Below are 20469 nucleotides of genomic sequence, written 5' to 3' on the forward strand. Positions count from 1 at the left end.
TTTGGTTTTTAATTATTTGTTTATAAACTTTGCGCTTTTTACGATTTGTTTTAATATTTATAATTAGTAAAAAGTATATGATATATATTTTGCATTATTTACTCACCAACTTACTTTTATTCACTATTTAGATGTACTACTGATTCAAAGTTTACTTTTCTTGCTTAGTTGTTGTATGTATCTTTTTCATTAAAAATTTTGTAGTTTTTTTGTTTATTTTAACCTTTTCAAAACATTTGAGTGTTAGTAAATATTCAAAATTTTTGTCAAGTACTTTAAGTAGCAAAACTAGTCTTTTTTTTTAACTTGCACTTAGTTTTGTTTAGTGAAGGAATGAGATTTTAAGATTGTTTAATGTTTACAGAAAGATGTTTATTTGTTTTTTATCGACTAAACTTGTAATATATTTTAAAAAAAGTTGTTTTAATCGTTATAAATCTTATTGCAAAAACAACAACTTTACTGTTAAATTAACTAAAAAATAAGTATATGAAGTATTTATATAAGAATAAATTGATTTTTTTTTGTTTTAGTTTTTAAATAAAACTAATTTTGTTAAGAAATATGAATAAAACAAAGTAAGTTATTTGTATATAAAAAATTAAGTTCAAATTGTAATCAGAAATAAATAGTATAAAAAAACGACTAAGTTTAAATTAAACAAAGCATACATTAGTAAGTAAGGTATAATATTTGAAAATATTGAACTAAAACTTGAAAAAAGTACAGTTTCTAATAAAAAACAGTAAAAACTATCAACAAAAAATACTACAAGTACCTAACTGACCTATTTTGTACTACTCAACTTTCCATTGCATCGATGTGATAATTTCGCATTATTTACAACTTTCAATCTCCAAGCAACCGTAAAGGCTTGGCTTCATTGTATTACACCAGCTACATTACCAGTCAATTACAATAATAAAGGAGGAAAGAGAGTGTTTAAGTAAACATACCTACGTGCGGTAAATACCTTTTTTATTTCAGTTTTGATTGTTGTTTTGTTTTTGAAGCTTGTAACTGTATCATAATAACTGACGTACAAATTATTACTTATCTAAAGATTTAAGATAAAAAGGAGAAATTCAAAATTAGAACAACAATTAAGTAACTATCAAAATTAAAAGAGTAAGTATAAAATGCTGACAAAGACGTTAAAAATTAAAAGCTGTAATTGAAACTAAAAAAGTTCAAATCTTAGTTTTCTTAAAAACTAAAAGTTATAGAAAAACAATGGAGCTCTAATTTATAAAAGATACATTAAAATAATTGTAGTCTTATAGACCGTTCAAAAACATTTGAAATATTTAAAATAGGTCATTTGTAAAATGGTGTAAAAAGTTGTAACATTAGTATTTGCAAGTATTTTGTTATTTAGTTTACAAGAAAAAATGCTGTAAACTTTAAATTAACGAAGTACTGAATCAATATATTAAATAGTTGATCTGATCTCACAACTTTTTTTCTCGAGTAAAAATTCTAGACAAAAAAGGTTTGAATTTCTATCAAAAACCGTATGATCCGGTTATGAACTCACATAAAGTATTTGCAATATGCATATGCTCTTTTAGACGGTTAGCTGCCTAAAAGCCAACTTAAGTAATTGATTTTTAAAAGTTAAGTAAAAAATCAAAACAGTGATTTTTATGTGCTAGAAATAATAGTATTAAATTTAGTTTAAGAAGTATAGTTTAACATTTTTATCAGTAAAGTGAATAATTATAGTTGAGTTCTCTAAATCCTTGTAGCTTTTCAAAATAATTCAAAATTTAGTTTTTAAACTAGTTTTTAGTATTTTATCTTGTCAAAGCTCTATTTTATTAATGAAATAAAAAATACATAAGGTCTAAATAACTAAAAATTTACTTGATTAACAAATCAATAAGTAGTTTTTTGCAAATAAAAGTTTATGTTTAGCTTTTTTATTTTAAGAATTTAACATAAGGAGAGTTTTGATTAAAAATTTATAACACTTAAAATGTTGATAAATAAAATTAATAGTGTCATATACTAAATGTTTAAATGTTGTAAATATATTTCAAACTGTTTAATACTTATAACACTTTTTAATTTCAATTATTATGTTAGCTGATGTTTCATTTTAAAAATATAGCCTTTAATAGATAGTAATTTGAAATTAATATTAAAGTATTTTTTTACTCAATAAAACAAGGCTTAAATTATTTAGTTTTTAGAACTTTTCTAAGCTGATAAGACACGATACATACCAATGACGACGTGTGGTTTTTGTTTTACTAAGTGCGGAGAATTTACACATATTAAAAGAATAATTAAATAATAATTTCTTAAAGCTAATCTAGTATGACAAAACTACTACAATTCTGATTCATCGTTCGTTTTAAAAGTTTATCTTAATAATGGTTTTAACGGTTTTATAACATTATAATAAGTTTTTTAGTTTTTTTAGGTGAAGCATCTACTCTAAGCTTCATCCAACGCAAAGCCCAAGATACATATATATTGTACATACTGTGTACATGTACTGCTATGCACTATTGTACATCTTGACTGTGGCGATCGTTTTAACTATTACAATAGTTTTTTTTTAATATTAAAATAAATATGCTTGATAACAAGATTTGTTGTTACATTAAAATAAAAAAGTAAAATAAATAATCTTTCTAATAAGTTGAGTACTAATTAAGCCTATGATAGTAAGCTTTAAATTATGAAACATTAACATCATAACATGAAATACAAAAACGATATCTATTATTTAGAACAATAATCATTGTATTTTTTAGAAGCTTATTTGTCATAAAACTTATTTAAAGTAACATTACAGTAACCTTTAATATTACAAAAACATTACCTTTATACCTTAAATTACATCTTATAACAAATATTGTCAATAAAAGTTGTATTTACTTTTAAAAACCATGAAAATTTGTTTTATTTTATTTTGTTGCACGTTCATATCGACTCTAACTTTCTTATTCTAACAATATATCACATTTAATTCAAACATTGTAATAAGCCAAACTTTTTATAGTTCAGGGGCAGCTTAGACCAATTTCTTAAAGCCTGGACTATACCTGAAAATAATAACTGAAAACATTTAAGTATCACAATTTCAAGTATGTCAACATATTTACTTGTGCTCTTTCATTAATGTTTAAACATTTGAGTTTTCAATTTGAAAAGCTAGATAAGATCAATCATAATATCAAAATGCAGCTGTAATTAAATTTCAATAGTAAACTCATAATACTGTCATAGTACACTTATAATTAAAAAAGCTTATTTGAAAAAGGAAACACTACTCTAGTTTGCATATTTTTTTCAATACTAGTATAAGTTATATCAATATACTGCTTCTAAACTCAATACAGAAAATTTTGTTCAAAAATTTTAAAATTTATGTTATATAAGTGCTGAATTACTTTTAGTAGCTTGATTAATAATATAGTTGTAGCAAATTTTTATTTAGTTGAAACTACCTTTTAAAAATTGAGTTGTACTAAAGCAAGTTACCTCACACTGTTTATCATGATACTTAAATATGAATGCTATCTTTTTTTTAAGTCTAACTCTTATAGTTTATTGTTAAGTGGCTATGTCATTTCAGTATTTATTTAACTTGAATCAAACTAAAAATAAATGCTACTTTATCATTAAAATATAGTTTAATGATGCCTAATATTTTCTTAAAACTTTATTTTGTTTATAATTAAAAAAAAAAATTTATTCAAACTTAATTAAAAGTTTTTAAATTTCTTTTTTGTCACGTACTACACGATTCAAAAAAATTTGAGGCTGACCGTTTTGTTTCAAAGCGTGACAACTTTGATGAAAATACCAAAAAATATTTAAAAATTATAAGTAAGTTTTATAAATTTTTGAGTACTTGTTAATTGAAACTAATAATTAACTTCAATCAGAAATGTTTTTGAATTTAAAGTTTTGCAGAAGTTGTAGACATTAAATTATTCGTAGCTAAGAAAGCTCTAAATTAATAGCTTAAGGTGTAAAACTAAAGGAATTTTGAAACAAGTCAGGTATAATTAAAATCTTTTAGACATTTTTTTTGTTGATTTTAAAACTAATGTTATGAGTAAGTATGTTAAAATTAGTTTATTGAACAGTACTATGTTTCAACTCCTATAATTCATTTAAATGTAAAAAAAAAAGTAAAAAAATAGTTTATTATCTTAATACTTTTTATAACTTTTCCCATTTAATTAATAAAGAACTGCAGTCAGAAGTAAGTCTAAAAAAAGTTTATTTGAATCATTAGTTATACTTTTTTTACTAGATAAACGTTATGCTGAGTTAGTTTAGAACATTTGAAAGAATAACAACGTTATGCAACTTAAATGTTGGATATAGTTTGATTTTGTATATTTTGTAAGTCAGTTGCAAACTTTAAACTTTAATAAAACTTCGGCTGAAGCAGGTTTGTTTTTTCAGTTTTTATCAAAATTGACGTTAGTTTAGGGTTTTTCCAAAGTTTTCAAATGACTTCAAACATTTTTTTTATAAAAGGTATGTTTTTTCACATAAATCGAGTCTATAAGTAATTATTCACTATTCAAGTTTGTAAAATTTTTTTTTCCATTTTTGGCTTTCAATAGATTTTTTTCAATTAGAATAGCTGACTTAGAATAGTTTGGTATAACTAAGGTTAGTATTTGGCCGCTCAGTTTTTGGTTACTTTAAATAGTAACAATTATGTAATAGTTAGAATGACATGATCAGCTTTTTATCAACTTTAAGAATAAAAACTTGGAATCAAAAGTTTAAAATTTTTATTGAAATTCTTTAAAACTTCTACTTATACAAATAAATGTTATTGCTTAAGTAAATATTAGTAATAATTTTACATTAGTTTTATCTGTAGTTAAATAAGTTTACAAAAAAATGCTTGGATAAAACAGTAAACACTTATTTCATTTAAAAAGTGTAAAAGTAAGCTTTCCAAACTCTCTAATAATTTAAAAGTTAAGTATGTCTTACTCCACCTAAAAAACCTTGAACTGTCCTTAGCGTAGAAATAAGTAAACATAATTTAAAACTTTGAACATTAATTAACTTTTGAATAATGTAGATTAGCAATAAAGATACTAAACAAATTAATTTAAAAGATATATTAATTGGTTTTTTAATTTAAAAGTATAAAACATTTAAGTATTCAAAAAAGTATACATACTAATTTAATTTACCATTAACTCTATTTATAAACTTTCAAAAATATTTATAATATTTATTAGTTGGTCTTGAAGACTTTTGCCTACATGAATTATAATCTAAAAAAATATGTCTGTAGTTTTTGTAAGAATGTATTACTTAAATTTTATACCAAAAATTATAAATCGTCCTCACTTATTTATAAAGCACACAAAAGTTGACTGTAATATTAGTTAATTTTTGTTAATTTTAAGTAGTATTTTTGTACTCCAAATTAACATGTTTACCAAATAACAACACACTTTCGAAACAATTTATTAGTTTTATCTTGTTCGAATAAAAGATATTTTTTTCAAGTAATTTCATAGAACTATTACAATATACAACTTGTATTTAGATTTTAACAGTGTTTAAAAAAAAAATATATATAATTGATAATCGCTAGCTTTTTAGACAAACTTTTTCTTATGAAAGTATGTTTCTATATCTTAGTTATACAATCAATATTTTTTAAATCACTGAAATTTCTACATTACACGTACAGTGTGACGTAAAAGTTGTCATAACACGCCACACACTCGTTGAAGTTCAAATGCAAAGCTATATTTGTTTTAAATTATTTTCGATGTTTTTGAGTTTCTAAGCTTGACATTTAAGTAAAGAGTGTTTTTAATAAATTAAAATACCTACACTAACTTTTTTTTTTGATTTTTTCTAAGTATTAAAACGATAAACTATTTATTATTAATATATTTTTTGCAATAATTTAAAAAAAAAAAGTTTTTATTATTTATTCTTTCAAAAAACTTAATTCGTTTACCAGCGATATATATATTTATAGTGTTATTTATTGATTTCAGTTTCAATATACTGTATTACGCCTTTATATATCAATTCATTTCCTGTGCTGCTCTTTGAAAAGCGCGTTTGCAGCTTTTTGGAAAACAAAGCTAAATGTTTGGAATGTTCAAAGGGTACGTGGTTATGGTTAGACGGTCACGACTGATATTACATAAGATAATTTCAAAGTGTTCATCAAATTTGTTTCGATCGTTTAGTTTAGGTAGTGAAAGTTGTGAAGTTTTTTGTTAAAATTTGATAAACTATTTGTTGTACTATTTTTGTCGTATTTTCTTAAGGAAATAACAAAAGTGAAAGACTAAATTTTTTAAGTAGCTTTAAATATAACATGCTTTACGATAGTTCTACAGCTTTTTGATTTTTTAGAACAAAAATATTCAAAAAATTCGATGTAAAAGTTTTTTTTTTTAATGTATATGCTAAAATTTAAAGAAATATAGTTTAGCATGATTTAGTAAATAAGGAAAAAAATAATTGTTTTTTCTGAGTCACGCATTTGAATTTAGTTTTAGTTGTTTAAAACTTGTACATTAAAAAATAAAAATTCGATTAATAAACAGATGTAGTAAATTCTAAACTTTGTTTGAAGACAAAAATTTAGAATACTTTTTTTTTTAAACTAACCAATCTTTTTTCAAATAAATTAACAAGTTGTATATAATAAAATCAAAAAAAAGGTATTACACGTGAAAATTACTATTTAATAATTAAGATTAGAAAAAAAAAAGTTTACATACTTTTCTAAAATTGCATATTTTTTTAGATTTTTTCAATCTAAACTGCGAAATAAAAATAACAAAAACTAAAAACGTATGGTGATAACCAGTGAAGTTCAATTGTACGAGGACGAGGATTTTGAGCTGTCAGAAAACTACGACTGGCAGCGGCCCCACGAAATTACCCCAACTCCCAACTTCAACACTGCAAGCTGCACGGCAATACAAGGACCCGAAGCTCGCGACTGCTGGCTCGTCTCCGCCATTTCCGCCCTGGTCGCCAACAAAAGCTTGCTCAACCACGTGGTTGAAACAAACTATGACGTCACGTCAAACAGTTACACCGGCAAAGTGAGCTTCAAGTTTTGGGAGCTAGGTAAGCGGACGAGTGTTGTGATAGACGACCGGCTGCCGACAAACAACGGAGATCTCGTTTTTGCCCAGCGCTCCGAAGGCGACGACTTTCTGGTCCCGCTTATCGAGAAGGCTTACGCTAAACTCACTGGCGGCAGCTATGACGTCATAAACACCAACGGGAGCTCGCTTGCGGCCATGCTGGCCTTCACCGGAGGCACGAGCGACGTTTTCTACTGCAGCAACTTGACACGTGACCGAGTGTTGTCACTGGGTGGCGCTCACGCGAACGGGGCGCTGATGACGTGTGGCACTGTAAGCGGAGACGAGATGGTGGAAGAAGTTCTTTTTGACCAGCACTGCTACGAAGTGTCGGGTTTCGATCTTGATAATTTCAGGTTGCAGCTGAAAAACCCGCATGGAAGTAAAGTTTGTTTGGATGCAAACAATAACGATGATTCGGAGCTTTTGAAAGCCAAACAGAAAAATATTGTTTGGGTCGACCTGGACTGTGTAACGAAAAATTTTAGCACCCTCAGAGTTTGTTACCCGGAAAACATAATTACAAAATGCTACAAACTAGTGTACTGTTCTGAGTTCACACTTAATCGATTCAACAACAATTTTTATTTTCATCATTTGAAGATTGACCTTCGCTGTAGCAACGACACAAACAAAACAAAACACAAAGTGATTATTAGTCTGACAACTGATCTAAAAATGACACGTCACAATGAGAAATCGAGAATCGGTTTGAAAGTATACAAAGGCACATTGTTCAAAAGCGGAAACTTAATAGACGAAAGTCATGCGCTTGGCTTTCCTGAGACCACTGTGAAGTGCGATCTCTCGCCTGAAGTTCATTCAATTTTGACTATACATGAATTACCTTATTTTACCTTACATAACGATTCTAACTTTTTTTTACGTGTTTTTGTGCGTCAGTAGCTGTTACTGTTTGTTTTTTTTAACTTAGATTTTATTATTAAGTATAAAAATGATGATTATAAGACATTTTAATAAAAACTTTGTTACTTATTTATATTTATAATTAAGTTTTTTAACGAATTTTTTCATTTTTGGTTATCTTTTACTGCCAATGTTTTGATGTATTTTACATAAAAAGGAAAAAATATTTTTGATAAAAATGTATTGAACTATCTTAATTTAGCTTTAGCACTTGCCCTTTTAAGCTAATAACTCTTTGTATAACCAAAGTTGTTCAAGATATCGAAAATATCTTCAGCAAAACTTACATAAATTTAAAGCTGAAAAAAAATATTGTTAAGCTAAAAAATATTTTTCTTAGCTTATAATATGTTCAATAATAAGTCTTAAAACGCTTATATAATTAAAAAATAAAACTAAAAAACTCTTTCTCGTTTTTAGTTTTGTATTTAACAAACAAAAAATTATAAACTTTGACTTTTTTTGTTTCATGGTTATTTTAAACCTAAGACTTTTCAGTCAATTAATAAAAAATTGAAGATATTTTTATATATTTTTTTTAAAATAATCCTAAAAAAATAACATAAGAAGTTTTCTTTTTCGAATAGAATAATTTATTACTCATTAGAAATATGTTTTTTCATAAACAAATCACGATATGAATTATTGTTTAGTTAAAACACTAGTTTTAATTGCAAAAAGGTCACGTATTAAAAGAAAAATTAGTGATTTAGTATTTAAAGCTAAAATATAATTAGATACGTTTAGATTATTGTGTAGTCGATGTTTGTAAAAAATAATTTGATAAGAAGTTATAAATATAATAACTTACTAAATTATTAGACTATATTATTATTTTTATACGCTTGAATTAACTTTTGTTTCACAGTTTTTCTCTTTTAAAAGATAGCAAAATCAAAGTATTAGAACACAAAAAACTTACAAAAATTTATGTTAAATGGTATTCATTTATTTAAAAACTAATTAAACGTTATCTTACAATGTTTAAATATGTTAAAGCTTAATCCTATTTTACAACAAGTTTTTAAGTTTGAATACTTAAGAACGACCATTATAAATCAATTTAACTTTAAAACTGTCTTGTTTTAAATAGGAGCTGAACCTATTACAAAATAACTTTAACACTTAAGTTTACTATTTTTATTTAAAAGAGTATAACTTCAATTGTAAGACTGATAAAAAAAAATTATAAGTTTTATCATATTAAGCAAAATTTTGACCAACTCATATGTATTAGTAGCTAAACTTCGTTAATATGTCAGTAGAGTACTTGCGAACAAAAACAACTGTTTTGAATTATGACACTAATTTATTACAAACAGTACATTTTATTGGTTATTGTCTACAGTTTTAAAATCGATTTAGAAATCAATGGTTTGATTAAGTGTAATGCAGCTTTGTTGTATTTGTATATATAGAAGTTTAGAAATATCTAATAACTTTACTTTATTAGTATTTAAAGTCCTCTAAACAAAGAAAACTTGTAAATAGACCCCTTTTTCACAAATAATATTTTATATGTAATCTCTTTGGTGTTAATTTTATAAAGTACAAGTTAAGTTTTAAGTTTGTGTAAACCATTTATCTTTTTTCGGCTTTTATAGCGTTTAAAGGGCTTGATTACATAGTAGACCAGAGATCGGCAGGCACTTGGTGGTTGCTACTCAAAGTGTAAATTTCGAATTTCTCACGTCAGAATATCTAATATGAGTTTTTTCTAGTACCAAATTTACATACTTGCGGACCTTTCATAGACCGCATCTTTAAAAAAACTCTTCCGGTCCGCATTTTTACCCTTCATGGACAGCAGTTTTCCGACCCCTGGGTTAGTTGAAACTATTTATATTTTCTCTTTAATGAAACGGCATATAAGATACAACTAAATGACAATTAAAATTTCAACAATTCAAAATCTTTAAAAATATTTAGTAGGCAATATCTCAAAAATTAATATATACTTGAAAAACCTAAATCTAAAATAGCGGTTGTAAACCTAATTAACAATTTTATAATATTAAAAATAAACAAATAAAATATTTACTTTTTAAAATTTTAAACATATGTCTGCTAATTTTAATTTTTATACATAAAACAAGTCTTTTTCAACAACACAAATATATTTCAACAATTTTCTTCAGTGTGATTACAATTGTAACAAGGTAAAACAAATTTTAAACTTATATAGCCTTTTTAATTATATGAGAAATTATCAATCAATTAGTAAAAAAAACCCTAAACTATAACAAAAAATTAAAAACAACAAGGAAAACATAATTAACTGTAACATTTAAAACAAAACAAAATTAGTCTAATTTAAACAAGGATAATGAGTAATCAAACTCTCTTTGTTTGCATAATTCTGGCTTGTCTAAGTGAATATAATTATAATATTTAATATTACAAAAATTAATTAACATAACATTTTTGATTTAATTAAAATAGAAGCTATTTATATTCACTTAGACAAGCCAGAATTATGCAAACAAAGAGAGTTTGATTACTCATTATCCTTGTTTAAATTAGACTAATTTTGTTTTGTTTTAAATGTTACAGTTAATTATGTTTTCCTTGTTGTTTTTAATTTTTTGTTATAGTTTAGGGTTTTTTTTACTAATTGATTGATAATTTCTCATATAATTAAAAAGGCTATATAAGTTTAAAATTTGTTTTACCTTGTTACAATTGTAATCACACTGAAGAAAATTGTTGAAATATATTTGTGTTGTTGAAAAAGACTTGTTTTATGTATAAAATATTTACTTTTAGAAAATTTAAAAATTACTATATTCTAAAACATAGTTTAGCAATATCTCGTAAAATGTTGAAAGTTTTGCAAAAAAATGTTTGGTAGCTAAAGTACTATTTATTGACCGACAACAAAAGCACTCAAAATAATAATATCCTAGGACCTGGTGTACAAAGGAACCTTTAGTTTATCGATTTCTGGATACAGTTTAATGTCTTGTCCACGACAGGGGTATATAACTAATAAGCTTACAAGGGTATATATTTTAAAGTATACTAGTTTTTGATACATGTTCTCTTAAACATTTTTTAAATAGTTTTAATTGTCTGAATTTAAATAGTCGTGCACCCATAAGGTAAAATACAGAATATAAATATTTTCGTGAGTAATCTTACTTGCTGTAGATAAAAAACATTAAAAAAATTAAACAGGTTTAAAACGTAGAACACAGAATAACTGTTTATTGTATTGAAGTCAACAAATTCATTTATACAGTACTCTAGCTAATTTAAAAAAAATAGTGTTTTTCGAATACAGAAAATTAAATAACGAATCGCAGAAGCTCTCGAATAAAATTGTTTATAATTTAAATTTTTTTAGTCTTCATTTTAACGTTAATCAATGTACTTTTGAAATTTTATAAATTTTTTTTTAAATGTTTGTAAGATATAAAGAAAAAGTAATAAAACATTAACTGTAGGCAAACACTTAATTAAAACACATCAATGTAATAAATAAGTTTGTCCAAGTTTATCAATTTATTAAATTACATAGTTTTATAGAATATAGAAATACAAAATTAGTAAACATAGGTTTTGTTAAGTATAAAGTTCGTTAGAAAAATACTAATAAAACCAAGAAACAAACCAGTTTACTCTAAACTTTGCACAGTGGTAAGGTTAGAATAACTCAGTTGTGCGCAGATGGATTAAATAAAGCAAAATATTTTTGAGAAGCTTGCGAGTTTTACCTTGTCTTTATTAAACCTTTCTTTGCTCTCTAATTCAAAGATATACAAAAGTTCACTGTATCAGTGAATTGTATAAAGTAATCAACTAATAATATAGTAGTAAACTATATTATAAAACATTTATATAGGAGAACATTTGAAAAGTTATTAAGCATTTATTTATAATTTTTTTTGCTTATTGTTTTATTTTTACATACGGATCTAAAAACTATCGTTTCTACAAACTATATAAGAAAAATCAGATTAAGTACGACTCGAAAATAAAAGTTGCATAATAATGTTAAAATAAATATTTTATATTTAAACACAGTATACTAAATTATTCTCGTTAAATTATGTCAGTTAATTAAAAATAAGTCTGATTGTTTAAAAATTTTAGTTTTCAATTGTTTATGGCAAGTAGTAATTTATTTATCGAATTCTTCAAAACGCTCCAATTTTTAACTTTAACAGAACTTAAAACTTTTTTATGCGTACTTAAAGCTTACAATAAACAAAGCACAATGCCTACAGTAAAAGTAAAATTGTATCTATTTTCATTTCTTTGAGTAAAATAGGGTTTACTACAAAAGTAATATGTTACATGGCAAACTAAAAACACAAATATTTAAACGCCGGTAATTATTTTATTAAATTTATTAAAAACTTTCATATAATTAAAGAGTTGATCATTACTGTTTTAGCAGGTTAACGACTAGTTTAGTCAGCAACTTAGTATGTTATAATGTATTTACAAGGTATAAACGTAAATTTATACGTATAATACATAATAAAAAACTGTAACTTATTGTTTCATTTCTAGTATTAATCTAGAACTAAAGAGTTATTTCCAACTGAAATAAGATTTTTGTGCCTTAAAAGCAACTAGTTCTTGTATCGCATTTTGTTTTAACTTTAACTTAAATTTTTAAAGTTCTTGTAAACAGCTCAAGAATAAAAACTACTACTTATGTTTTTTTTTAATTGTATGTTTTGTTATAATAACAATAGAAAAAAAAAAACCGGATATGCATTTTACTGCGTTTAGCTTAATCATAAATGTTTCATAGAATAAGTGTACGTAATCTAACTTTTTTTTTAAGAAAACATTATACTTGCTGTTATTATTGCAATGATATGAAAAAAAGTATATTTTTAAGATCAGCTTAAACAATTAAAAAACATATTGTATGTTAATTGGAATGCTTTTATAGTTAGTATCTAATGCGTTTACGGCTTTGTTATATTTACGTCTAGCTAGGTTTTAATATAGAATACAGTCTTTACATTTAGTTGATTTAGTAGTGGTAACATTTTGCATTGAAATATTATCTACTAAGTTCTATATAGTTCTTAAGTAAAATTTTCTTCAATAAAAAATAAAAGTACCCTAAAGTTAACTTAGTAGGAAACTGACTTTGTACTAGTACTGAACAAGTGTTTTTTAGTTTTTGCTTATAATTTTTAACTGAAAAGAAAAAACTTCACTAAAATATGGGTGATTGATTATTAAAAGTATTTAAAAACTGTCAGCATTTCAAAAAGATGTTTTAGAGTCTGTTTTGAAAAATTTTATAGGTTTGTAATGTTTTTGTTTTTTTTTTTCTTAGATTTTCTATTATTTTTAAACTAATAGTACACTTGAATTTAAAAAACTTTCATTCTGACGTCATACACAAAAAAACACAGCAATGCAGGTTAATGTTGTTTTCTTAACACAGCACTTTGAGTGTAGTAGTTTACAGAGTTTTGCACGTCGTAATATTAACTTTAAGCAATCTAAAAAATTGATAACCAACAACTTTAGGTCGTTAACCCTTTTTTTTGAAACTTGATGAAGAAAATAACATATAATTTAATTAGTTAAGCGTTTCAATAGGACATCAAATGTGTGTTGGTAGGAGATGAAGGTGTTGGCAAAACCAGCATGATTATCACTTACGTGACTACCACGTTTCCGGAAGGCTACATACCAAAAGTTCTCGACAACGACAAGAGAAACGTTTTTGTGGACGGAAAAGAGTACAAAATCGGGTTTTGGAACACAGAGGGACATGAAAATTATGACAGATGTATTTTAGTAATTTAGTTTTCTCGAACGTACCAGGTTTTAGGTACGTGCAAAGTTTTGAAACATGTTCACATTTTTAAAAGTTATATAACACAAAGAAAGAATTTTTTTATGCAAAAATTTTGTGAAAAAGCTTGCGTGTTTTAAATCGTTTATTATGATTTTTTTTTTGTGAAAAAAAATCAGGCTGCGTCCGCTTTCCTACCCGGAGACTGACGTGTTCATCGTTTGCTTCTCCGTCGCGTCTCCAGCTTCCTTCCTAAAGGTGCAAACGAAATGGTGCGAAGAAATTAAATATCACAGCCCGGACGCACCAATAATACTGGTCGGCACAAAAATGGACTTGCGAGGACACGAAGTATGTAATCCGATATATGACTTTTATTTGATGGAGAAATATGATGTATTAAATTTTAAATTGTTTTTTTAACTATGCAAATAAAAGTTACAAAACAAACTTATTTTAACAAAGTATAACAAAGATTTATAAGTTAAGTTATTTTATAACCATTCAGAGCGAAAACAACTTCGTGATCAACGAAGACTTTTTTGATCAAGAAATATGATGAATTTAATTTATTTTTTTTTTAACTATGCAAAAAAAATTAAAAAAAAAACTTATTTTAACAAAGTATAACAAAGATTTATAAGTAAAGTTATTTTATAACCATTCAGAGCGAAAACAATTTAGTTCCATTTAAAGATGGTTATATGATGAAAGCAACTATTGGAGCACAAAAGTACATTGAATGCTCTGCTAGGACTCAAGAAGGCTTAAAAGATGTGTTTACAGAGGCAATAAGAGCTGTACTGAATCCTAAACATAAAACAAAAAATAAAAACAAAGAATGTACAACTCTTTGAAGTTTAACAGAAAAATTAAATTACAAATAATATATGCTTAAACTTTAATATTGTGATGAAAATTATCTGAGCTTTTTAATAAAATATGCTAAAAAAATCATGATTGTCTTGTGTAACACTTAAAAATAAAAAATAAAAGATTTGCTTTTCAGATAATAAAGTTTTTTTAATTGCAAATATAGAAAAGTTTAAAGTGTCTTATATGCATAACTATTATTTGAATATATAATTTCAAAAATAGCTTTTATACCATATTGAAGTAATTTATTAATCAATAATGCATTTAATTACTGCTCTGAAGTGTAAGAAAAACTTCTTGACAATACGTGTTTGCGATCGCAAGTTGTTCTACCATTTTTTTATGTTTTTTTGCAACATAAGATAATTAAAAGTTTCCTTTAAAAACACATACTTATTAAACATATTTTTTTCTGTTTCATATTTTCTACGAGCGGTCTTGAAAGTTTTTGTTAAACTATTTAGCTACAACAACTACTCACTTTACTAGACATTGATTTCATTAATAATTTTGTAAGCTTCAGTAAAGTTAAAAAATGTTAGTCTTCAATTTTTGAAGTAAAGAAGCTTCCATATATATTATTATATTTTATGTGTAAGTAAACAAAAACAAACAAACAGGTTCTATAACAAAAACTTAGACATGAATGACAAAAAGTTATTGTTATTTACAAAAGCTGTTGATCCACGATATCGACTTTCCGCTTTTTTTATTATCTCAAAACTAATGTTAAAAAGCTCCTTAAATTAAATGTTAAAAAGCATATCTGTTGTGAGGTTAATAAATTTGGTGATTCTTTACATTGCAATCAGAGAAACTTAAACCACAACCCTCGGCAAATTTTAGTTCGAAAAAGTTTTCAACTTACTATTTTTTGTTTAAAGCAGAACGAGCAACAAGATCCTATTAATGAAGAAATTAAAACAGAAATTAAGGACCTTTTTGGTTCAGAAAATTTGAATGCAGAGATTTAAGACGCTAAAGTCTTAAATTGGTGGAACTTGAAATAATTAAAACACCCACATCTTGCCAGCTTTGCAAGGAAATATCTTTCTGCACCATCATCTTCTGTGTATTCTGATAGATTATTTTCCGAAGCTGGTAATTTGTATGGGGAAAAGCCTAATCGATTACTTCCAAAGTCCGGCAAAAAGTTTTTATTTCTCCACCACAACTTGAAAAAGCTGGAATAGTTTTTTTGTTGTATAAGAGTGTAAAACCATCTTTTGCAATCTAGTTCCTTTTACGTTTTTAAACAGTTGCTTAATTTAGTTTATATTTACTTTTCGTAATGGTAAAAGCGTAACTCTAACTCGAATTTTTTCAAATTGTAATTTCTAATTGTTTTAGGTCTTTACTATAGTTAATCTCAGTTTTAAACTTACCACGGCTCCATATAATAGACAATTGCACTTTGCTTTATAGTGATCAATGGTTGTAAAAGTTAATGTTCTTATTCATTTCTGGTAACAGTAAAAAATTAATCTTAAGTTAAACATGAAGTATATAATTTTGTTTGTGATTTGTTTTCTACTTTAAGCATTTACTAAATTCGATAATTAACTTATTTTACATAAAACAATAACAAAAGAACAAGTTAGTTGTTAATGTTGCTTGCATGCGTATCAAAATACTTAAACTAAGTTCTTGTGTATGTAACTTACTTTTTTTTTGTTCTTTTTAGCAAGGCGTTCGTAGTTTTTGTGTGTTTTTAAATTTGTTTTTACAATAAAAATAGATTATTTTATTATTTATTAAAGATGTTGTTAAAACTTTTATTTTTTTAGTTAATAAGTTATAACGTAATAGATAATTTATATTTGTAAACTTGTACTATATTTATAACAGAAGCAATTTAAATCTTTAGGATTTCAATTATTAAAATATTCGGACTCAGACCCGGATTCGAAGCCTAATTTCAAAATAAGTTTTGGATCCGGATCCGGCCGGATCCAAAACTTTTGGACTTGGGTGATGACTAGTTTTAAATCATTCTTTTAGAATATTTTTTTTACTTAAAAATTTCATTAAGCACTTTGTAGGGCATTTGTAAAAAGATGATTTATTTGATCAAATATCAACTAAACTAAAGCTTATCGACAGAACTTTGGTAGTTTTGTTAAAGATGAAAATAAGCTATATACTCATAAATTATATAAATATCAACAACATTTTTTAATTAACTTTGAGGTACGTAAGGGGTAGATTGATTATATTTCTAAATGGTTCAAAAAATGAGAAAAAAATGTCCGCTAAACGTTTTAAAGTAAATACCTATAAACAATAACAACGGTGGTTTTTGTATAAAATCCCAAACTAATATGAATTAAGCAACTTAACGTGTTAATATTTGTCTCATATTCCAAATAAATATTTAAAAATAAACATTTGTACAAAACTATTTAAATATACTCCTTTAGTTTTTTTTACCTATTCAAACACCTTTAAAGTAGTTACAAATTATGTATAGAGAAACGTCGTAAATGATAATAAATTAAATAATTCAAAAGCTGCTGTAATCTAATGAATTTGTTTAGTTTTGATTTTTATTAGAAATTATTTATAACCACATATCTTAAATGTTGTAACGAAATTTCATCAATTTGTTTCGATAACAAATACGCATGATTTATTACAATTTAAAAACAAAGTTTAAGGAGTATTTGAAATCCGCAAGTTTTATATAAGATTGTGCGTATTTTAAACACTACCTTATACTAACTTTGAAAATAGGTTTAGTCAAACCTAAGATTAACTAATTAAGTTATATACAAATGAATAATAAAATTTCTTACAATTTTAAGCCAATAAACATACCTAAAACTAATTTAAAGCTTAATAAATTACAAAATAAAAAACGAAAATTTATTTTGAGCATTTGTAAATGTTGACTAGTTGTAGGACAGTTTTTTAGTAATAATAATCATTAGTTTAGCATACTTCAAACTTCTAAAATAAAAAAAATATTTTATATTTATTATGATATTTCATAGAATTTGTTAAAAAAGTTAATATAAACCATATTTTTTAGTAGTCTAAGACAGGAAACCTCTCTATTAAACGGACAAAATTTGACAGCTTTTTATAACAGTGGTAATAATATTATCTATTCATATGTTTGGCTTATGTAACCAAAATGTATAGACTAAGGCTGGACAACGTGCAGACCGCGACGTGCTTTTAGCATGATGATTTTATTACAAAACAAATAAAGTTGAGCTTTTAAATAAGAAGTACTACTAATTGTGCGCTTTTTTTGAACTTAAGTAGACAGTAAGGCATATAAACAGTTGTTAATTTTACTGCAGTTAAAAAAAATGTTATATAGACAATTTGTTCAAAACTAGGTGGCTCATAAAACAATATTTTGGTAAACCATTTCTTTTAACTAGAAAAGTAGTGCCCACCACTGGTTTAGACGCAAATTTAAAAAACTCAAATATTGATTTTGTTATATCAAGGCATGTCTCTTTGAAAATTTTTAAGTTTTATTTAAGCTAATAATAATAGTCCGTCGGTACTGTTTTGACAAAAAAAAAGATTAAAAGTATGCCTCAGTTTATTTAATAGTTATTAGATTGTGTTTGAGAAATCGTTATAAAAAACAACTATTAGTTAACAAGTATTAATTAAACTAATTATTCTAATTTTTGTCGTTGTTTAAAAAAATGACTTATTTTTATTTAGTTTTATTTTTCTTTGTTGTCTCTTTAAATTTTTTTAACGTTTCAAACTTCGAACAACTTTACCTTCTTAAACTTTACCACTCTAACTTATTTTAATAATTAGATTACATAGTTTTGTTTCACCAGTCTAATTTTGAGCAAGCACGTAGCTGTTTAGCACATTAAACATGTGTATCATAATGGTTTAAATCTGCAATGAAAATGAAAAATGTGTACGAAAAACTGAACAACGAATAAACCTGCAATCAGTTGAATGACCATTGCACGCACACTTAAAGGACATTAAAAGAAGCAAAAATTCACTAAAGCTGTATCGACTGCATCTTTTATAGTATTGTGTTAAACATAACAAAACAATAAAACCGAAGTGAAAAGTTGTACTGTTTTATATACAGATATGATAGTTTTTAAAATACTTTAATTTATAGCAGGTTCATTCAGCCAGATTTAGTTTCAAATATATAAACGATCAGAAATATAACTTAGAAAAGCAAACATAAGCTTGCGGTGCAAAGATCATACACGAAACATTTGTTAAAAATTTCTGCATTAAACTTATAGTTTGTAAGTATAAGTAACTTGGTAGTAATCTTCTTTGCATAAAAATATAATTTATATAAAGTACATCAAAGGTTAAATAAAATTAAGTGATGAAATTTCACTTTTTAACTGCTGCTTTAAATACCAGAAAGTACAACCTATGAAAAACAGTAAAATTAATCATCAGTCAAACTATTGTGACCAATTCACAATCAAAAATACAATTTCATAAAAATTTACTGATGAATATTCTTGAATGTTTGCTTAAACGTGAAATTATATACTAAGTGAAAATGTATTTTTTGACTTTTTAAAAAAACAATTTCTGAGCAAAAGTATGCGCTAACTTCATTTACATTTTATTCTATAAAGGTTGCGTTATGTATTTATTAGATTAAGGTTATTTAAAATACATGCAAACAACTTTTTAAAGTTATTTTTATAATAAAAGCACTGTAACTAATTTTTTATAATTATTCGGTTATAACAGAAAATGTAAAAAATAATTATTTAAATAAACCATGAAAATATTATTGAAGGAAATTATACTTTTTGTCAGTAATATGTTGAATACTACTAAAATATCTGTTGAATATTTTTTTTTAATTTTTCACAACAAGCAAACCTTTCTTAAGGTAAAAAAATTAGTCGCAATAATTTGAGTTATTCGTTTATCTATTTAGGTCAGTCAATTTTCAATTCTCTTTCAACTATTTTTGTGATAATGCTAAAAATTACCTTTTTGTCTAGGTGTATATAACTTTAAGAACTTATCTTAATTGAACGAAATGACAGAAAAAAAATGGGTAAGTAACGAAGGTAGCTTTTGAAGTTTGACAAAACAAGTTTAAGTTGACTAAATTGAATTTACTTTTCCCATGAACAAAGTTTGATTTTTGTACAAAATTATGAACAGAAACGGATGATCAACAGTAAAATCAGCATTCCCAATTTGCATTATGTTGCACATTTCGGCTGATACAGTCATAACTGATGCAGCAGCTTCAGTTCCTGTTTCATTTATCCCAACGAATGTTTTGTGAACTACTACATTCACATAAAGCCTACGTTTTTGTTGCAGACCACCTTTGAAAATTGCAGTAAAATCTGCATTATTTTCATCAAAAGGCATCTATGATTCCCAACGAACTCAAAACATCGTTTAAGTTTGCTTCGTACTCAAATTCAAACTTGGGCAATCTCAACGAGACTGGCTTTCTTTAAAAATACTTGTCTTCATTAATTTTTGCGTAAGTTTTGCCGTCTAAACTTTTGATTATATCATCGATGCCAAACATTTTATAAAGTAAAATAACCAGCTTGGTGAAATTTCGATTCTTATAAGGTAATTTCAAACACTGAAACCCACACTCATCAAACTCAGATTCATGTAGGTATGATTTTTCCTCACACATCATTTCGATTGTTGATGTTTTCTCTTTCGCAGAATAAAACGTCCCATCACGATCAACATCATAATGAAACTCGTCAAGCCAATCACCTTTGAAGCAAATCGACTAACTAGAACACATGCAGTACCAGAGTC

The 20469-nt window shown here is 25.7% G+C and overlaps 1 protein-coding gene and 1 pseudogene across 1 annotated transcript; both read left to right on the plus strand.

Annotated features, from left to right (window-relative positions):
- The first annotated feature begins 6125 nt into the window (after positions 1-6125).
- LOC145831684 (calpain-8-like) lies at positions 6126-8351 on the plus strand. Its single transcript, XM_082938996.1, has 2 exons — positions 6126-6211; positions 6773-8351. The coding sequence occupies exon 2, from the start codon at positions 6822-6824 to the stop codon at positions 8025-8027; it is 1206 nt and encodes a 401-aa protein (XP_082795122.1). The 5' UTR covers positions 6126-6211; positions 6773-6821; the 3' UTR covers positions 8028-8351.
- A 5083-nt stretch (positions 8352-13434) lies between these two features.
- Positions 13435-15671, plus strand: LOC145832395 (ras-related C3 botulinum toxin substrate 1-like; annotated as a pseudogene).
- The last annotated feature ends 4798 nt before the right edge of the window (positions 15672-20469 follow it).

This window comes from Thalia democratica, chromosome 3 (assembly GCF_965202585.1).
Source record: "Thalia democratica chromosome 3, ktThaDemo2.hap1.1, whole genome shotgun sequence".
Classification (NCBI taxonomy): domain Eukaryota; kingdom Metazoa; phylum Chordata; class Thaliacea; order Salpida; family Salpidae; genus Thalia; species Thalia democratica.

Bases quoted from the DNA above. Each gene is read 5' to 3' on its own strand.
- LOC145831684 (XM_082938996.1), top strand. From the start codon at position 6,822: ATGGTGATAACCAGTGAAGTTCAATTGTACGAGGACGAGGATTTTGAG.